Genomic DNA, 21,166 nt, shown 5'->3' on the forward strand with positions numbered 1-21,166 from the left:
TTTACGTGTTCGCTATGCGTGGGAAATGATAAAACAAGCGGAACTACGTAGCTAACTGTTGTAACGGGGAAACACACCTTTGGAGGGGAGGCAATCCCGCGCTGTGTTAGCTAAGTTTTCATGTCATCAGGTGTAGTTCGTAAAGGTTGGAGTGTGTATCTTAGGACGGTAACGTTATAATAATTAAGAATAACGTGTGAATTCATGCCAGGAATAATAAGTGTGAAGTTTGATTTCCTCCCTTCTGTAATAAGCAGCCAATGAGGTATTTTTCCTTTATTCATGTGTTTAATCTGATACTGTTATAGCGCCGGCTAAACTGTTCATGTATGTAAGCACTTCAGAGTTATACCAAGCTAATAAGTCACTCGTAAGATAAGAAGGTTGTAAGAGTGTGCTTAACTGTATTTTCATTTACTTTATAATTATCACGGAAGGTGATAATTCTGACTAAAACTACAGAATAAAGCCGCCAGTTAAAATCAAGGAACGGTTGTGCTCGTGGTTACTGGAGGGAGCTACAAGAGTTGTTGACCATTTTCATCAACATTGGTGTCATATTGGCTTTGATATGATGGTATGGAGATTTTCATTTAACTTCAACCAATCCCTACTATTAATACCAATAATATACTAATAGTTTGTTACTTTGCTTGCAGACAGAATAAAATGGCAAAAAATCTTCAGACCTATCTTGATTCATTTTATAACTGTTTTAGGTTGAGTTAGGGCGTCTGGGATTCTAACCAGAAAATAACCCAATAATGAATAGTAATTTACATTCAACATTTGAATTGTTATGCTTGTTTGAAATTCAAAAGCATTCATCCCACTGTAGCACCAAGTGTAGTACCTCCTCTTCCTCTATGATTCGATCAAGGTCCCGACCTCTTTCTCTTTCTTTTCCCCTCTCCCTTATTTTCTTCCCTTTTCTCTCCCCCGCTTTTTCCTCCTTTGTCGTTTCCTTCTGAATGCCTGACACTAGGTCAAAGATGTGCGTATGCCGCTTGGAATATAAAGGATTTAAAACAGCATATGAAAACACAAAAAAATGACCACAGTTGGGGTGAGGTTTTCAAGTGTGAACCGGTGATGGATGAAGATAAAACTCTGAGTGACAAGCATGACTCACGTCTGTCCTAGACTTCTGAGAAGACCTCTCCAGCACATCATCACATGACAGATCCGAGTCCTCAGAGAAGCTCAGGTTTCTGCGCGACTTCAAATCTGGAATGGAAAAAACAAAGACAGCATAACTAACTGTTATTTCTCTCTGGACTTGATGTGACCATAACTAAAATAACTAGCCAGGAACATATAACCAAAGACCGACATCAAGACTAAATGCCTTGCTCTAAGCAAGTGGTACATGGTAAACTACAGGCCATGGTATACCATGGTAAACTATAGACTCCATGACATCCTGTGTTTCTCTGTCAGTCTCACCTGACGATCTGCCGAGAGGTGACAATCGCTTCTTCCCAGAGTCGTTGGTGTTGGAGCTGGATGGCGTGCTGGGACATGACTTGTCGTCCTTATTCTTCTTCTTGTCTTTCTTGTACCCCGAGAACACAGCCTTCCACAGGGACTTGTGTTTGGGCGGCGACGGCGTCTCGTCTGTGCCGTGCTTGACTGACAGCTGGCTTTCATTCTTCGCTTTCTTCTCCTTCTTGTTCTTGCGAGGTGAGAAAAGCGAGCCGCGCTTCTTGCTCTTGCCCCCCGAGGCGGAGCCGTCGGAGGAGACGGTCGAGCTGTCCAGACTCTTGTTACCCTGACTGCTAAAGAAACGCTCTGATAGAGTCTCAGCCTTCTTTGACTCAAGAGATTTCACTGCATAAGTTTTTGGAGAACCGGATGACTTCTTAGTACTTTTCCCGGAAGTCTCTGAGGCCACGTTCCACACCACTTTAGCCGTGGCGGCGGCGCCCTTGGCAGTGTCCGTCTCTTTCATCTTGTTGAGCTGCTTGGCCATGGCTTCCTTCAGAGCTTGGCTCTTGATGGACTTCTCTCTGGCTCTCATACGTTCCTCTGCTATTTCCTTGGCCTCAGGGGAGAACTGCTGGGCCTTCTGGCTCTTCGAGGCCTGATGGTTCACAGGAAAAATGGGCTTTCCGTTTTCCATGGCCAGGGCCAGGTGCAGGGGACGCTTCTCCCTCTCCCTGTTGGGCTTGCTGCTGGGCGGAGTGTAGAACCTGTCCATGGTTGTGTCCGGCGTCCGCTCGTCGTACGTGTCCTCCACATCGTCCGCAAACGGGATCTCCGCCACACACTCCACGAATGACTTCCTCACCTCCTCCCGACGTGGTTTGCTGCTCTTCTCCCGTCTCATGACCACCAACGGAGTGACCGGAGCTGTGACCTGCGAGGTGACTGGCGAGGTGACCGGTGTAGTCCTGGGGGCAGGCTTGGGTGCAGATACTGGCATAGACACAGGGCTGAGTTGGGTCCTTGGTGCAGGCACAGGGCTGTTGGTCTTGGTGGGTGCCACCTTGGCTGGCTTCATGGCTGGCTCAGGTGTAGTGGGGCCATCGATCCCATTGTCCCAGGACACCTGGTGCTTCTGCTGCTGCTTGAGAGTAGCTGGCTCCTCGTTGGGCGGGGGCGGCGGGGGGCTGGATGGTGGGGTGAGCATGGTGGAGTCGGAAGTGTGGTAGCTGTCACTGGCCGCCTGGCTGGTCTGGTTGGTGGCCATGCTGCCGTTGAGGCCAAGGCCGGAGCTGCTGCTGAGGTCCCTCCGTTCTGAGCCAATGCTCTTGGGCTCCGCAGGGGAGATGACCTGGCCCTCCACCGTAATGTTCAGCCTGCGAATAACCGAGCGACCGGTGAAGGGAGAAGGGGAAGGCCGAAGCTCCTCTGAGAGATCCTCTGGGGTATAGGACTTGGTCGAGGGGGAGTCCGGAGTGGGCACCTTACCCACAGTAACATGACACTTCTCTGGGGCTTTGCTGCTGCTGCTACGGTCCAGCGGGGTGAGACCCAGGCTCTTCCTGATCTCGGCACTCTTCAGCCAGAACTCCTCGATGATGTCCGTCTTCTTCACCGGGGTTTCGTCTGTGAAGTCCAGAGATTTTTGAGGCTCGGGGGTAGTCCTGTCAGAGGAGGCTGGTTTGGCTAGCGGAGTGGAGGTGATGGCAGGGACAGGCTGAGTTCTGACAGGGGAGTCCGAGGTGAGGGGTGAGGAGGGCTCGTGGCAGGGCAGCGGCTGGGCACAGATGGGAGACAGCGGGTTCCCTGTCGGGGGGCAGGAGCAGGGTGGAGAGTTGACAGGGGATTTTTGGGTGACTGTCTCAGGCAGTGGGATAGGCTGGGAGCGAATAGGGGATTGAACAGGGGAGTAAATCGGGGACAGGGCATGGGTAGCGTATTGGGGGCTCTTGGCATTGGGAGTCTGAACTGTCCTCTGGGGTATTGTGACGTTCTCCGATGCCAAGGGATCTGGGAAAAAGCGCATTCCAGGTGATTTGACCAGGTAGGAAGGAGACGTGTGAGACATCTGGAAGACAAGCAGAGGAAGAGGAGCATTTAGCCTTTGACAAAGTCATTAAATGCCAAGAACTAATGGCTAACAAATAGATGAGAGGGAAACATTTCTTACCTGTAAATCAGGCTGTGGAGTCGGTGGTTTGACTGGCGAGAGCACAACTTCCCCAACTAACTTCACCGGGCTGACACTAGGTTGTTCAATGCTATAGGTGATCCCCTGACTCTGCGACTTCTTGTCCTCTTCAGGAAGCGCATCACTGAGCTCTGACTGGTGCAGACGAGCCTCCGCCTCCGCGTCAGAGGGAATGTCCTCTGTAATAATATAGGCAAGATCAGTGTTGTTAATAAGCCTTCTGTGACGCCTCAATAAAGTATTAGATACGAAATAGTAGAGATTTGCTGAATAAGTTGGTTTAATACCCTGGTCCATCTCGGTGCCTGGCTCAAAATCATGGCTTCCCACTTCTGCTTCCGGGTCATCATCCTCACAGGGCTCTGAAGGCACAGGAGAGATACAGTTAAACAGGGGTATCAACTGAGCTTTCAGTTAGGTTCAAACAGTCTAATGGGTCGTTCCATGTCATTTCAGAGTCCCTTCATCCCATGAGAGAGAGTAAAGCCTTTTATGCCTCTCTGTGTCCTCTCATTCCCAGAAAAAGTCATGACACCCACGATCACAGATTGTTCTGAAAAAGTTTCTGTAGTTAGCAACAGATAAGATAAGCATTCCTACAACATGATTTCATTTCAATATAATTTGATCTCTGAGAAATTAAGCTGTTGATTGCTTCCAAATTGGCCATTTTAATTTATAGTTCATATAATATTCAATAAATATAGCACACAACATTCAATTTTTTTGATTACCCATGTCTTACACATTGGTAGAAAAAAAGTTTGGTCCAAATAGGATGTTGGGTAGTATATTTATTAAATATTATTTGAATCCTATACATTTAAAATGGCCAATGTGGTTGCAATACAATTAGCTTAATTTCTTAGAGATCAAATTATATTTCAACAAAATAATGTAGCAGGAATTCAGAACAACTTGAGAGGGTGGGTGTCAAAGTCCTCTTTCTTGTTGCTTTTTGAAGGAACCCTAATCTGAACCCTCTCCATGTCTGACCTCTGAGTAAAAAGATAAAGAAACAAAGTGTTATTAAACAAATACTTAAGAAAATGCCTTTGGGTAAATGTGAAGCGTGAAGAACAGGAATGAGATAAAAGCAAACGAAAGGGGATTATTGAAAACTATGCTATAACAACTACTACAGACTAGGCTAAGGAAAGGTACACTTCTGGGAGAGAGATTTGTGGTTAGATATTAACAGACACGTCATTATAACATGTAGACATAGTTGCACATAAACACTAAAACAAAAAGAGCATATATCATGGCATGATTAGTGGTATGAGACATGCACTGATCCATTTCTGCAAAACACAAAGCATGACGCTTGCATCAAGCAATTGCACAACCAAAACGGGTTAATGGCATCACATGTCAGTGGACAAGCAAAAGTATCCCTCCTCCAAAGCGTCCTTGTGAGCTCGATACACTACAGGTGTAGGCGAGAGAGTTACTCGTTTGTATGTTTTTTTGTGTGTCAAGAACGAAAGCCCTCCAAAAAGCTTCAAATGGGAGTCACCCGACCTCAGAAACATGCAACTGTTAATATCAGAGGAAAACAACTATTCCAGAGAAATGACTGCGCTCTAACTGTCAACTCCACCCTCATTCATTCCCCACCTAGTGACACCATTGTGCAGGCAGAGGCAACCTACCATAGACTTGCAACAGCTCTGGTGAGTGTGAAGTGTAGCCTACAAGAGAAACTCATTCTAATGTGTTATCAGCACAGCTTAAAGAGAGCTTTACCCTGGCTGGCCTGGCACACTGTGAATGATCTGACTCTCAACCCCAAACACATCCTGACCTCCGACAGACAGGCTTTAACACGACCTATACCCATCCCCAGGCAGAATAACACTTTTTTAAAACTTTTACCCCTTTTTCTCCCCAATTGGTAGTTACAGTAGCTGCAACTCCCGTACGGACTCGGGAGAGGCGAAGGTCGAGAGCCATGCGTCCTCCGAAACACAACCCAACCAAGCCGCACTGCTTCTTGACACAATGCATATCCAACCCAGGAGCCAGCCGCACCAATGTGTCGGAGGAAACACCGTACACCTGCCGACCGTGTCAGCGTGCATTGCGCCCGGCCCGCCACAGGAGTTGCTAGTGCACGATGGGACAAGAACATCCCTGTCAGCCAAACCCTCCCCTAACCCGGACGACACTGGGCCAATTGTGTGCCAACCCATGGGTCTCCCGCAGCGACGCCTCTTGCACTGAGATGCAGTGTCTTAGACCACAGCGCCACTCGGGAGTTCATTCTCTTACATTCTTGATGGTGCTTGCCGCTATAGATGTGTCAAGTCTAGAACACCTTATGCAACTCGTCTCCACTTCTACTCCTATTTGCTGTAGGTACTGTATAGTCCGATGCACAGGGAAGCGGGGTTGGGTGGTGAGTGAAGTGGTAAAGGTAGTGCAAGTGTTGGCTTCACCCTAAGAGAGATACGCTCTCCTGCGTGGCATCATTCCGGCATGCATGCTTGCGAGTGTGAGTCTGTGTGAGTGTGTGCTGCCATGCAAGGCCGGTATACAGTAGCATAGAGTTACGAGCTAAAGTATATAGGGATCATCATATAGAATGATCACATATATCGCACTGCACTACCTCCGGACACCGACTCCAACCAGACTCGCACAGCCTCATGACGAGTGGATGTGTGGGCGGGGGCTACATTCAAAACAAACATTGGGATAGGAAATGAACGTAAAACAACAGACACTTGGGAAAGAAACAACAGAACAAAACAAAGCCAAACTAGACAGTATAAAAAGAATGAGAAAAATAAATGAAGGAAGCCGGAGTGTGATTGTTGACCTTTGACCTGACCCAGTGACACCGGTGTCTTTGTCCACCAAGTCACAACCCCAGACCCCCGCAATAACAATTAGACACAACATAAAAGGCTGGACAAAAATTAGACACAGAAAATAAAGCAGGTCAATCAAAACAAATCACAGATGATTATAGACAATATGTTTGTTAATGTTGGGGTTAACAGGGTGGCTCCTCCTGGCTCAGACACACAGAAGTAGCCGGTCTGATGAGAAACACTGGTCTCTTCCCTCAACCTGGAGACAGCCAAGAAGCCACGGGGCCAGGTCTGGTAGTGTACCCAGGGATCAGCTCCTCTGGGCTGGGTTACCTGTGGAGGGGGACTGGGTGAGCGTGGTGGATGGCTGGGAGGCCGAGGCAGGAGGCTCCTCCTTGTCCCCCTCTGACAGTGTGGAGACTCGTCTGAGATTCTTAATGCCCGTTGGATCCACAGGCTGCAGCACCTGCTGGATCTGCAGGTTTCTGGCTGTAGGGAGGTGTAGGGGTTGGGTCATATACATGTGATGGTGATGTGTGTGGATATGAGTTGCAGAAGGGTGAGAGAGTAGAGGAGAGACAGTCGTTGAGGAAGAAGGGTGGGAATACAAAGGGAAAGGGGAACAGACAGGACAGAACGGGAAAAGGAGAGAGAAGGCAGAGAGGTGATTAAAGACCAGTAGGAGACAGTAGAGTTGTATATGATATAGCACAACCAGGAAGGTGGTCGCTGCATGCACTAGCATCCTGGAACAAGAGTAGCAGCTTAACAGTGAAAGTATTACATTAGGAACAAGACTTTAACAATGTTTATCATCACACCACTCTTTATCATGCTAAAACTGTAACGACTAAAACTGACTCTGTACATTTTCTTAGTATTAGTCGATTAGTACAAAGTTGAAAGATAAAAATAAATAAAAAGTTAATTTGAAAAACGTTAAAAGTTAGGGTAAAACGGGAAGTCATATTTCAGCTTGAAAATGTAAAACAGAGAATGAAAAATAAATCACTCTTACTCTCTTCAAAATAGCAAACATAACCAAATCAGACAACATAATAATGCAAATAAAACACTCCTGGAGAAAGCCTGGTAAAAAGAAACAAATTGATGAGAATGTTTCTTCACTCGTTGTTATTGTACAAACTGCAAAACTCATCCGCAGGCAGTGGTGCTACCTTTAAATCTACATGTATCCTCTTCGTCTTGGAGATTCTCCAGCCATATGCCTGACTGGAGCTCCTGCTCCCACGGGCAGTACTCCCCCTCTACCAGTTGGGGGAGACATCGCCCACATAATAACACACACACACACACACGGGAAAGACACAAAAGCATTCAGACACAGACATCACACACACAGGAAGGGAGACACATGGTGGGAAAGAGGAGGAGAAGAAGAGGGAGGAAGAGAGATGGAGAAGATGAGGAAAACGATGACTTTACAATGACAGGTGAAAAAGGTACACTTTTCTACAAGAAGCAGATTCAGTCTGTTCTGAGATAAATTGTCACAGAGCTGAGATGAAGACTGAATGCTCACATACATATGAGGAGGAGGGATGAGGAAGACCTCATAGGGAAAACATTGACATCCCTCTGGCTCTGACACCAGTTTACTGGAGGCTACCTCTCAGAACCCACTGACTGAACACCTAGAAACAGCAGCTACATTCAGAAATGTCATATTACTACCTTGACATTGAATCAGAACAGACAGAATATTAAGGATCGGCACACCAACAGGACATCTGAAAACCTCAGACAAACTGCATAGATGTTTGCGAAACTTCAAAAAAATGTTTACCATCAGTCGATTCCGCCTCATCGTCCTCCTCTTCTTCGTCATCTTCCTCCTCCTCCACTTCTAGATCCCTAGCAATGTGACCATGTGTCTCGTCCTCTCCCTCACCGTCCTCTCCCTCAGCCCCTGGGTCGCTGTCAGTCTTCAGCTTGGCATGGAGCTCCACAGCCTCCTTCCAGGGTACTCCTCCCAGGTCTGAGGGGCTGGGGGGCTCCTGCTGCTCCTCCTCATGTTGCTCCTCTTCATCCTGGTCCTCTTCCTCCATGTCAGACTCAGAGCTGCTGTATGAAAGCAAGGGAGGGAGGTGCAAGTTAGAGCAGGCAGGGTTGGAGTCATCATGGAAGGGGATATATACCAACAACACTTACTGGCACTTTATGTATCCAGTACTAGAAAAACACTGACCATAACGATCATCACATACGAACATGCAATATTAAAATTATCATTTAAGTATCTGCCAAGCTTTGTATACATGACTATATATAGACCTATGTTAAATTGCTGAGATTCAACAGTTGTTGCCACAGGTCACCCCATGCAGAGTTGACTGTTCCTCTGTGGTCTCACCTGGAGCCCAGGTCTGGGTGCGCGTCCTTGTCCAACACACTGCTTAGGTTGTGTTCGGCCAGCGTCTCCTCTGGCACCTCCTCTAGGTCCTCCTCCCGCTGCAGAGACAGACGGTAGTTCTCCAGCTCGATGCGCTCCGGCGTGCCCCGCAGACGCTTAGCCAGGCTGGGCTCCTGCAGCCCGTTCACCTCCGGGACTGGGGTGGACCGCGGAGGGGGAGAGAATACAGACAGGCAACTGAGAAATCATAGGTAGCACGGTCGAGGAGAGGAGCGGGAGGGATACCGCAGCGCAAGAGCCATGTGAGGCTTATAGACACTAGGCAGGCCCAGCTTTCATTCAAACTGGGGCTATGCTCCTCTGCAACTTCTCTCAAGGTTTGCACTATACCATCGGACCAGTATACTGTACCTACTGTATAACAACATGCTACCAGAAACCAGATCTCTTCCATAATCACGTTTCCATCCATGTTTCTTCCACGACTATAGTTGGGCACGGATTTATTGTGGCTCATTTTCTATCAACTGATTTGTGTCACGTTTGAGACATTTTTGTTTGGTTTATATACACATTTATTTTGGAATCTAGGAAAAACAGACAAAAACACAGCCATTCTAATAATTTATTGCAGAAATGTTTGTTTCCTACAGTGTCTCTCACAAATCCAATATATATAGTGTATATTATTTATACTTTATAGAATTATATAACATTCTATATGCAACAGGGTAAAAGTTGGTACTACTTTGCCTGTTTCCCATCCTAGGAAGCAACTCTTAAAGCTGACAGACACTGAAAGTCTAAATTTGAGGTGAGATTATACAATAGCACAGATGCGGTAAAGATGTCAATGGAACACAGGACACTGACGCCGTCATTGAGGCACATTCAACAAACCTGATATAACAAAGTGGATATTCGTCAAATCCATAAGGATTTATACACAGAGTGTACAAAACATTAAGGACACATGCTTTTTCCATGACAGACCAGGTGAAAGCTATGATCCCTTATTGAGGTCTCTTGTTAAATCCACTTCAAAATCATTATAGATGAAGGGGATGTTAAAGAAGGATTTTAATGCCTTGAGACAATTGGAGACATGGATTGTGTTTGTGGGCCATTCAGAGGGGGAATGGGCAAGACAAAATACTTAAGTGCCTTTGAACGGGATATGGGAGTCGCTGCCAGGCGCACAGGTTTGTGTCAAGAACTGCAACGCTGCCGTTTTTTCCCCCACACTCAACAGTTTCCCGTGTGTACCAAGTGTGACGACCCTCCCACTCTGTCTGCCAAATTCTTTCCCTTTGCTCTTGTTTTCCTTAATAGGATGTCGGTGGGCGGACAAATGGGACACACCTGGGCTTGGGTGTGTCCCAGGATAAACGCACCTCTTCCCCCATTCATTGAGGAGACTCTCCATGCAGACATTGATAGATTTTGGTCGTGGCATTTTTGTGGCTGTTTTTGTTTGTTTGCGTTGGCACCTTTCAACACCCCTCATTATCACATTTATGCACGTAACCACTCACTTACACTACTGACTACACATACCATTGTTAATTGTATTTAGGTTACTTAAGTTAATAAATATATTTTGTTATTCCTTATCTCCACGTTGTCTCCCTTTTTTTCCAAACTTTGAGCCGGTTCGTGACACAAGAATGGTCCATCACCCAAAGGACATCCAGCCAACTTGACACCACTGTGGGAAGCATTGGAGTCAACATGGGCCAGCATCCCTGTGGAACGCTATTGACACCAGTTTACCTCAGAATATTGTGAAATACACATACAGTATAAACAACAGCCTAAATGACAGCTAATTCTGGTGGTGAGCAATGAGGGATTTTTTACGCATTTCCAACGCGTAAAAATGGTTTGGGTCATGTTCCATTTACCTTTTTACCGCATCTACAGGGCACAGCAACCCTTAGAAATGTTTTCTTTAAAATTCTAAATGTAGCTTATAAGTTAAGGGAGTGAGAAACTTACCAACAGACAATGTGTTGTAAGCAATGACCTTACGCAACACTCACCAAAGCATGGTGTGGTAGTGAGTGTGATATTTGATTTGTTGTCATGAGCTGGTGCTAGTGGTGACAGTTCATGTCAGATGAGTGAAACTGAAGAATGCAGAACTCTAGTATCACAGGGGAGCATTTAGAGGGCAATTACACGGTCTGCATCATGAGACAATAGATTCTCGAGCCAATTCGTCTTATTCCACTAACCTCTAAAGACTATAACAGAAATGATAGGGATTCCCAAAGGTCAGCATGTGTTACGAGATGATCAAGGTCATTGCCAATATCAGGTAATATATGTCATGTCTGTGGCCTGCCTATATCTTATATAATATATCTTAGTTCCAAGTATAAATGTGCTGGGGGGGGTGAAAGCCTTATATTTACCTCAATTATAATACTGGCATAGTAGGCCTACAGATGACCTATTAAAATAGTCTAAGATACAAACTTCCCAATTCAGATCATTCGCCTGACATTAGATATATCAAGCTACACGTTTCAGCTATTACATCTATGACCCCATAGTACATGCAAGAGAAATGTAACATTTTAGGAAAGGCAGTAGAGTTGTTCGTATGCAAAGAGAGAAGGTGGTAATGCAGGAGGACAGACAAGACAGCCACTGACGGTATGGTCAGAGAGGAGAGGGAGGGTGGATCTCACAAGGGGCCAATCACAAGCACTGTTTCAAGCACTAGCTTCTGGCTTCGGGCTGCTCTGATAGGAGGGTGAAAAGGTAAAGCTTACAGAGAACCAATCACAAGCACTGATACAGGCACGCTCTAGTCAGCGGGTCAAAAAGGAGAAGGTAAAGCTGAGAAAGTCACAGGCCACTACAGGTTACAATCACAAGTTTGGCTATCGATTAAAGCACAGGCAGGCAAAAGAGCACACAACTTACTTCTTGAGTAATATAACATGTTAAATATCATAAATAAATGTAGATAAATACGACATTTAATGTACATAACTACAGGTTACAATTCAACAGGTTACTGTTAAATTACTATAAGTCAGTGAGAAAAGGTCACTTGAGTATAATGGTCTTAAAAACCACAGAAGAAAACAGCGAAGGCTCATCATTTTGCCTGACTGTTATTTTAATTTCCAGGCCGAGAAATTAAGAAGAAGAAGATGCACCATTTGTTTCAAATCTAGCTGACGGCCGGGCTACTTTACTAGCCAAAATCAATCCCAAATTGGATGCGAATGGGAGGGAATGCTGCATCTTCAAGAAATAAATAACACTACACACACAGAATCACAAGATTTACATCAACAGGACAGCAAGTCAACAAGCTATACGAAAGACGGATAGAGGATGCTAGCTTAGATCTATACAGTTTCACTCAGAGTAATTAGTTGGTGAAGTGAAGTCAGAGGTCATAGGGAGACGGGATGTTATACAAAGCATTGTGGGTACTGTAGTACACCATGCTACAGGTCATGCTAGGAGATTGAGCAGGGCGTTGAGGGTGAAACAGCAGAGGAGGTAGACACAGTAGGTACAAAGGAATGGCGAGTCGAAGGGGTTTAGTGCCACCTGGTGGCAGGTCCAGGAGAGGATCCGGCGGAGGGTGCGCAGGGGCCACTCCCCACTCCCCCGGGCCAGCGAGGCCAAGCAGGGCAGTGGCACCACAGCTAGAGGTGAGGAAAGCGGGATAGTGGGGGTACCTGAGGACCGGCGCTCGGTGGGGGAAGGGGATGCCATCGCCCCCCTCCCGGGGGAGTCCACAGTGACCGCCGCGGGCAAGGAAGCCTGGTTGTCCTGGAGACAAGACAGAAGTGCAGGGGAGGAGGGGGTCAATACACATCCTACACCTCCTGATTATCCTACGAAACAGATCCAGTGTGAGAGTGAGAGATTGAGAGGAATAAATTCACAGAGCTGGAGAGAGACATGGTAGAGCTCAGAGAGCTAGTCCACACAATACGGCAGCCATCCCAACTTTTGCCAGGACCATGACGGACGTCACCCTAAACTGTAGCCCCAGCACTTCACACAGGAGCAACAGAGCAACGGACACCCCGCCGAGACCAGCGAGACACCCTCCCAGACCTGCAAGACCCCCTCCTGAAGGACCTGCACTGAGAGAACCCACGCCAAGAGGACCTACACCCAGGCCACAGCATCACCAACCACACCCCAACCAGCTAAGACCACCCCAAACAAACCCTGGCCACACTCTACATAGGCCCCCCCATATCATACCTATGCCCCTTCTGTCCACCCCATACCCCCCACCCCTGCGGCAAAGACCTCAACATGATAGCAGGACATATGCCCAGGCTGTGAGCAGAGCAACAGGTCCAACCCCCACTATTACACCCGCCCAAGCCCCATCCTGCTACCTAAGAGATATGTATCAGATGCTCAACATGCTCTGCTCACACCTACTGTGATGGTCCGGGCCTAAACCATACAAAAACAACACTAGACACTACGGAACACAAAGCTTTTACTCTCTCATCCTGGAATATACAAGGTCTGAGGTCATCTGCCTATGGCCTAAAGAGCAGGAACCCAGACTTCATCAAAGAAATTGGAAATACAGACATTGTCATCCTACAAGAAACATGGTGTAAAGGAGACGGAGAGCTGGTAGTCCCATCCACCAAACTACCAGGTGTGAAACAGGGAAGAGACTCCGGGGGTATGCTAATTTGGTATAGAGCAGACCTAACCCACTCTATTCAATTAATCAAAACAGGAACATTTTACATCTGGCTAGACATTAATAAGGAAATTCTCTCAACAGAGAAAAATATCCTCATGTGTCCTACCTATATCCCCCCCAATAATAATAATAATAATATAATAATATATGCCATTTAGCAGACGCTTTTATCCAAAGCGACTTACAGTCATGTGTGCATACATTCTACGTATGGGTGGTCCCGGGAATCGAACCCACTACCCTGGCGTTACAAGCGCCATGCTCTACCAACTGAGCTAATAGAACCCCCATTAACGATGGCAGCTTCTCCATCTTAGAGGGGGAGATCAACAATTTCCAGACCCAGGGTCCTGTACTAGTTTGTGGCGACCTAAATGCCAGAACTGGACAAGAACCTGACACCATCAGCAAACAGGGGGACAAGCACCTACCTGGAGGGGACAGCATTCTCTCCCCCATATGCCCCCCTAGGCACAACCATGACAACATAACCAACAAAAAGGGGTCACAACTCCTGCAGCTCTGTCGCACACTGGGTATGTACATATGGACCACAAAGCTTCTACCATCTCATCCTGGAATATACAAGGTCTGAGGTCATCTGCCTTTGGCCTAAAGAGCAGGAATCGTAGGCTTCGAGGGGACTCCTACGGTAGGTACACATATAGCTCATCTCTTGGCATCAGTACTGTAGACTACTTTATCACTGACCTCAACCCAGAGTCTCTCAGAGCGTTCACAGTCAGCCCAGTGACACCCCTATCAGATCACAGCAAATACACTCTACTTGAACAGAGCAATACTCAATCATGAGCCAAAGGAGATGAATAATATATATTTTTAAATGCTATAGTTTGAAGGAGAGTAGTGTGTACCAAAAAACAATTGGGCAACAACAAACTCAATCCCTTCTAGACAATTTCCTGGACAAAATGTTTCACTGTAATAGTGAAGGTGTAATGCTGGCAGTAGAAAATCTAAACAGTATATTTGACCTCTCAGCTTCCCTATCAAATTTAAACATTTCTAACAGAAAACCTAAGAAAATGAACAACAACGACAAATAGTTTGATGAAGAACGCAAAAATCTAAGAAAGAATTTGAGAAACCTGTCCAACCAAAAACATAGAGACCCAGAACACCGGAGTCTACACATTCACTATGGTGAATCACTAAAACATCACAGAAATACACTACAGAAAAAGAAGGAACAGCACGCCAGAAATCAGCTCAATGTAATTGAAGAATCCATAGACTAACCACTTCTGGGAAAATTGGATAACACTAAACAAAGAACAACAGGAGGAATTATCTATCCAAAACGGAGACGTATGGGTAAACCACTTCTCCAATCTTTTGGCTCTATAACAAAGAACAACAGGAGGAATTATCTATCCAAAACGGAGACGTATGGGTAAACCACTTCTCCAATCTTTTGGCTCTATAACAAAGAACAACAGGAGGAATTATCTATCCAAAACGGAGACGTATGGGTAAACCACTTCTCCAATCTTTTGGCTCTATAACAAAGAACAACAGGAGGAATTATCTATCCAAAACGGAGACGTATGGGTAAACAAAGAACAACTTCTCCAAGACGGAGACGTATGGGTAAACCATCTAATTTTGGCTCTATAACAAAGAACAACATTAATCCAAAACGGAGACGTATGGGTAAAACTTCTCAATCTTTGGCTCTATAACAAAGAACAACAGGAGGAAATCTATCCAAGAAACAATGGGTATTTTGGCTCTATAACAAAGAACAAACCGCAAAATCATGAACAAATACAAATCTTAGAAACAACTATTAAAGACTACCAGAACCCACTGGATTCTCCCATTACCTTGAATGAACTACAGGACAAAATAAAAACCCTCCAACCCAAAAAGGCCTGTGGTGTTGATGGTATCCTCAATGAAATGATAAAATATACAGACAACAAATTCCAATTGGCTATAATAAAACTCTAACATCATCCTACAGCAGCACCTAGATCTTCTGCACAGATTCTGCCAGACCTGGGCCCTGACAGTAAATCTCAGTAAGACCAAAATAACGGTGTTCCAAAAAAGGTCCAGTCGCCAGGACCACAAATACAAATTCCATCTTGACACTAGTTGCCCTAGAACACACAAAAAAAGATAAATACCTTGGCCTAAACATCAGCGCCACACGTAACTTCCACAAAGCTGTGAACAATCTGAGAGACAAGGCAAGAAGGGCATTCTAATTCCGTATACAACGTAAAACACCAAATAATGCACGCTGTGCAGAATTAGGCCGATACCCGATAACTATCAAAATCCAGAAAAGAGCTGTTAAATTTTACAACCACCGAAAAGGAAGGGATTCCAGAAACCTTCCATAACAAAGCCATCACCTACAGAAATGAACCCGGAGAAGAGTTCCCTAAGCAAGCTGGTCCTGGGGCTCTGTTCACAAACACACCCCACAGAGCCCCAGGACAGCAACACAATTAGACTCAACTAAATCATGATAAAACAAAAAGATAATTACTTGACACATTGGAAAGAATTAACAAAAAAAACAGGACAAACTAGAATGCTATTTGGCCCTAAACAGAGAGTACACAGTGGCAGACTACCTGACCACTGTGACTGACCCAAACTTAAGGAAAGCTTTGACTATGTACAGACTCAGTGAGCATAGCCTTGCTATTGAGAAAGGCTGCCTGGCTCTCAAGAGAAGACAGGCTATGAGCTCACTGCCCACAAAATTAGGTGGAAACTGAGCTGCACTTCCTAACCTCCTGCCAAATGTGTGACCATTTTAGAGACACATATTTCCCTCAGATTACACAGATCCACAAAGAATTTGAGAACAAACACGATTTTGATAAACTCCCTTATCTATAGGGTAAAATACCACAGTGTGCATCACAGCAGCAATATTTGTGACCTGTTGCCACAAGAAAAGGCCAACGAGTGAAGAACAAAAACCACAACTCATATTTATGTTTATTTATTTTCCCCTTTTGTACTTTAACCATTTGCATATCGTTACAAGATTAAATATACAAAATATGACATTTGTAATGTCTTTATTATTTTGGAACTTCTATGAGTGTAATGTTTACTGTTCATTTTTATTGTTTATTTCACTTTTGTATATTATCTACTTCACTTGCTTTGGCAATGTTAACATATGTTTCCCATGTCAATAAAGCCCCTTCAATTGAATTGAGAGAGAGAAAGGGTGTAAGAGAGTGAGAATGAGTGTGTGTGAGGATGTGTGTGTGTGGGGGGGGGGATGATGAGTCAGTAGTACCTTAGCATTGAGCAGAGCAGGGGTCGGTGCCGGCCTCTTCCTCTGAGCCTGACCAGACGAGCGGTAACAGTAATGGGGCTTGCAGTAAAACTTTCCTGTAGGAGAGGAGACAGAAAAGTACTAAACCAGTGCAAAACAAACATACTGCAGACTGCATTAACCTCATCTGACTGTTGCATACTCTTCAGTACCGTGAAAGCCTGTGTGTGTGTGTGTGTGTGTGTGTGTGTGTGTGTGTGTGTGTGTGTGTGAGAGAGAGAGAGAGAGAATGCTGTACATAGAAAGACAACATTTTGTCCTCCCTCCCTCAGTTCCTACTGGGCATTCTGGAGTCTGCTCTACCAGTGGGATGACTGGGATCACAAACTAAAACTGGGAGAAACAGCCACTCTTGTCATTGCGAACAATTTGCTACTTGTTCCATGAGCACAAGAGGGGCCTTGTGACACTCAGAGAGAGAAAATGAATAAATCATGCAGCAGACACTATGAGGACAATATGATGACTCTTACTTTAACCACAAGGACAAAGCTTGGCATAGCGCGCGTGTGTGTGTGTGTGTGTGTGTGTGTGTGTGTGTGTGTGTGTGTGTGTGTGTGTGTGTGTGTGTGTGTGTGTGTGCCTATGAGTCAACACTTTTTACAGTACCTTCATCATGTAACAGGTGCCTTTGAGTCTAAATTGACCGTATTGTGTGTCAGAAATGTCTGTGCCCTGTTTGAATTTAGTCAAAACAAAGTGATTGTGTCATTCAGCAGGATGTTTCTGTGAACATATCAACAGTGTATGCAAGCTGTATCTATTCGCATGTACACTCATGTACACACATTAGCAAAACCTTCCTAATATTGAATTGTACCCCCCTTTGCCCTCAGAACAGCCTCAATTCACCGGAGCATGGAATCTACAAAGGTGACGAAAGCGTTCCACAGGGATGCTGGCCCATGTTGACTCCAATGCTTCCCACAGTTGTGTCAAGTTGGCTGAATGTCCTTTGGGTGGTGGACCATTCTTGATACACATAGGAAACTGTTGAGCGTGAACAACCCAGCAGTGTTGCAGTTCTTGACACACTCAAACCGGTGCACCTGGCACCTACTAAAATACCCCGTTCAAAGGCAGTTCAATCTTTTGTCTTGCCCATTCAGCCCCTGAATGGCACACACACACAATCCATGTCTCAAATTGTCTCGAGGCTTAAAAAACCTTCTTTAACTTGTCTCCTCCCCTTCATCTACACTGATTGATGTGGATTTAACAAGTGACATCAATAAGGGATCATAGCTTTCACCTGGATTCACCTGGTCTGCCATGGAAAGAGCATGTTTCCTTAATGTTTTGTACACTCAGTGTACATTTGTATTAGTCTGATCCCAGAACTGTTTGTATGACGTTACCAACTCCTACAGTCATTCAATGGGAAGACAGCACAAACATATCTGTACTGAGCGAAAAGCACACTACACATTGGAACCACAACAGGTGGCTTTAAAGTAGGGTCTTCCTCCACGTACCGTCCTCCACATCGAAGGCGTAGGACGAAAGTCGTAGTGTGGTGCCGCAGTAGTCACACTTGAAGCAGCTGCGGTGGAAGAACTTGCCCTCGGCACTCAGCCGTTCCATCACGTACACACGCTTCCGGCAGAAGAAGCACACGTCACTGCCCCCGATGTTCTGGGGGAACTCCTTCCTCAGGGAACTCTGTACGGGTGAGAGGACGAGAGGAGACAGTATTAGGGGCTGGGGAGAGGTAAAGAGAGATGAGGAGAGTGGGAGGCCATTTTCCTGAAGCCCCCGGCTTCACAACTAAGTGGGAAAAATCTAACTGGTAGAGAGTTAGGGGATATGGGATCAAATGTTCCATTGATATCAAACCATTCACAACCTAGTAGATTATGGCTGTGAATTAGCCACTAACATTTTATTTATTTATTTTTAACACCAGATTTTCAGAAACACCTGAGATTATAGCCACCACAAAAGGCCACAACGCTTAAGTGGGTTCAAATGTTTCACACACACAGAACACTGGTCACAGAGTTCCTAAGAGACACACACACACACACACACACACACACACACACACACACACACACACACACACACACACACACACAATCTGTCTCTAGAACTAGAAGGAAGTCCTCGTTACACTCATCATCACCAAACACCACATTTACGTTCCCTAGCTGGAGTCACTTCACTCTTGGGTCTACAACATGCCTAGTGTCCTACGATGCCATTGACTCTTACCAACTCCTTCTTGTCAAGTAATGGCTTAGGTTCTTCTTGAGGCTGAAGCTGATTGGCTATCTGCTCAGCCAATAAGCTCACTTCCCCTGTGTACATCTTTAAATAGCTCTATCGAAGGCAGAGAGAGAGAGAAAGAAAGGACAGTAGGATGAGAAAGACAAAGAGAGAGGAAAAAGAAAGACATGCCAAGACAAAGGGATACTTCGGGATTAGTGCAATGACTGGAAGTCTATGGTATCTCCTAGCAATGTAGACGATACTTTTTATTTTATTTTTTATTTTTATTTATCCGTTATTTTACCAGGTAAGTTGACTGAGAACACGTTCTCATTTGCAGCAACGACCTGGGGAATAGTTACAGGGGAGAGGAGGGGGATTAATGAGCCAATTGTAGACTTCCAGTCATTATGCTAAGGCTAGTTAGCAATTGCACTAGCACTAGTTCACAACTTCCTTCAAACTGCATGCCAAGACATACAAATGGTATCCACGAGTTCATCTGACTCTGGGGAAGTAGATAAAAGGGCCTCATTGCGAACATCCCGAAGTATCCCTTTACGGATGAGAGAAAAGACATGCAAAGGAATGTGAGCAAAACCAAATGGCAGAGTAGAAGGAGTTGTATGAGGAAGAGGAGTAAACTATGATGGGAGGTGAGGTAGTACACTATGTAAGGCACTAAAGGGCAAAAATATTCAACTGATCGTGAGAGGGAAACTAGGCCATGTTCAGTTGATCGGCCCACCAGCCCCACCCAATGAACTGCTTCGAATGAGTGTTTTCAACAGAAGAGAAATACGTGCAAACCAACTGCATACAACTCTTGAACCCTCATTGGCACAAAGAAAGCCATTACCCACACCGCGCCACATGCAGTGTCCGACAGAAAGCCTATTTGATTTGAACCAATAAAACACATGTGATGTGTACACACCATTACTTTAATGAGGAGCGAAAGCTGTTGACTGGCTCTGTGAGGCTGAGTATGATCCTGGACTTTGACTGTGGCTATATGCGCTTATACCCATATACACAGGCACGCACACACAAACACACAGAGGTCAGATTTATGGTGTTAATGTTTCCTGCGCTCCCCTTTGGCTAATAAAACAAGAAAGATAGTTGGTCACCGTGGACACAGGAAGTTAGGATCAACTGTGCACATTCAAAAGAGCAGAGATTCACTGTAATATCTCAAACGCGCTTCAGCTGTAACCCTAAAAACGGCCCGGATTAGATCAACAAAGATCCCAAAATAACATTTATCCTGCAGAGAGACAGAATTGAGGTCAGTTAGCACAGCGTAAGCCATAGAAAAGAGATTGAAATATTTTAAAGTCTGGCTGATTTACCGTAAATATACCATGGTGTATTATAGTGGCACATCTCTGGGGCGTGATTACACCAGCCCAGTTGGAACAGAACAGGGCTTATGAACATGAGGATCAAATTCAACTGTATTGAGGCCAAAACATCAGGCAAGGACTCCCCTAAGCACAGAGACCACAAAACTGAAATGCAATGCAGGCCACACCTAAGGGACTACTTACAGCAATCTATTGGAACATAAATCAATCGTATGGCTATGACTACAGTACACTCTCTTCCACATTTCAGTGTCATCACACTTTTCACCACAGCAATCTGAGTAGTAGCTTTGACTAAAACGTCAGGATGCGTTTTTACATCCATACATCATATGAACCATTCCTGTATGCAGTGTGAACTTGCTTGTTAGGACACACATTGGAGATCCGTTCAATTACATATCACAGGCCAGGCAGTGAGTTATTTGGCCCGTCTTCAAGAGCCAGTGAGTGTTAGGGTGATTTCAACTGTCAATCTTCCCAGAAGGGAGGGGCTACCGGTCTCAGAGTTTCAGGGGAGGAGAGGGGGCTCTCTGGGTTCTGGCTGTGGGACAGGTGCCCCTTTTGTATACAGAAATGCAAGGTTTTTTTTTGTGGATTCCAGGGGGAAAAAGAGGGAAGAGAAATGGCAGTTTTGGCAGGATGACTTGGTTAAAGAAAAGACAAATGAGGAAAGATGTAAAAGAAGCTGATATGAAAATCCCTCATATTCTAATTCTACAGAACAGTAATGA

The 21,166-nt window shown here is 45.3% G+C and overlaps 1 protein-coding gene across 19 annotated transcripts in view; it reads right to left on the reverse strand.

Annotated features, from left to right (window-relative positions):
- Nucleotides 1–21,166, reverse strand: part of mical3a (microtubule associated monooxygenase, calponin and LIM domain containing 3a) — a 157,213-nt gene that overhangs the window by 14,782 nt on the left and 121,265 nt on the right. For 7 of the 19 annotated variants that reach the window (XM_052474788.1, XM_052474787.1, XM_052474789.1 and 4 more), the window contains 14 exons: nucleotides 19,066–19,173; nucleotides 18,327–18,513; nucleotides 16,813–16,907; nucleotides 12,517–12,610; nucleotides 8,810–9,005; nucleotides 8,243–8,520; nucleotides 7,614–7,703; nucleotides 6,769–6,924; nucleotides 6,231–6,293; nucleotides 3,904–3,978; nucleotides 3,596–3,795; nucleotides 1,447–3,493; nucleotides 1,133–1,227; nucleotides 854–1,006 (listed from right to left, as the gene is read on the reverse strand). In XM_052474788.1, the coding sequence (XP_052330748.1) occupies nucleotides 854–1,006; nucleotides 1,133–1,227; nucleotides 1,447–3,493; nucleotides 3,596–3,795; nucleotides 3,904–3,978; nucleotides 6,231–6,293; nucleotides 6,769–6,924; nucleotides 7,614–7,703; nucleotides 8,243–8,520; nucleotides 8,810–9,005; nucleotides 12,517–12,610; nucleotides 16,813–16,907; nucleotides 18,327–18,513; nucleotides 19,066–19,173 (3,837 nt within the window). The remainder of the gene's footprint in view (nucleotides 1–853; nucleotides 1,007–1,132; nucleotides 1,228–1,446; nucleotides 3,494–3,595; nucleotides 3,796–3,903; nucleotides 3,979–6,230; nucleotides 6,294–6,768; nucleotides 6,925–7,613; nucleotides 7,704–8,242; nucleotides 8,521–8,809; nucleotides 9,006–12,516; nucleotides 12,611–16,812; nucleotides 16,908–18,326; nucleotides 18,514–19,065; nucleotides 19,174–21,166) is intronic. The other 12 variants (XM_052474794.1, XM_052474795.1, XM_052474799.1 and 9 more) reach the window with 9 other exon arrangements.

The sequence above is a fragment of the Oncorhynchus keta genome, chromosome 22, assembly GCF_023373465.1.
Source record: "Oncorhynchus keta strain PuntledgeMale-10-30-2019 chromosome 22, Oket_V2, whole genome shotgun sequence".
NCBI classification, from domain to species: domain Eukaryota; kingdom Metazoa; phylum Chordata; class Actinopteri; order Salmoniformes; family Salmonidae; genus Oncorhynchus; species Oncorhynchus keta.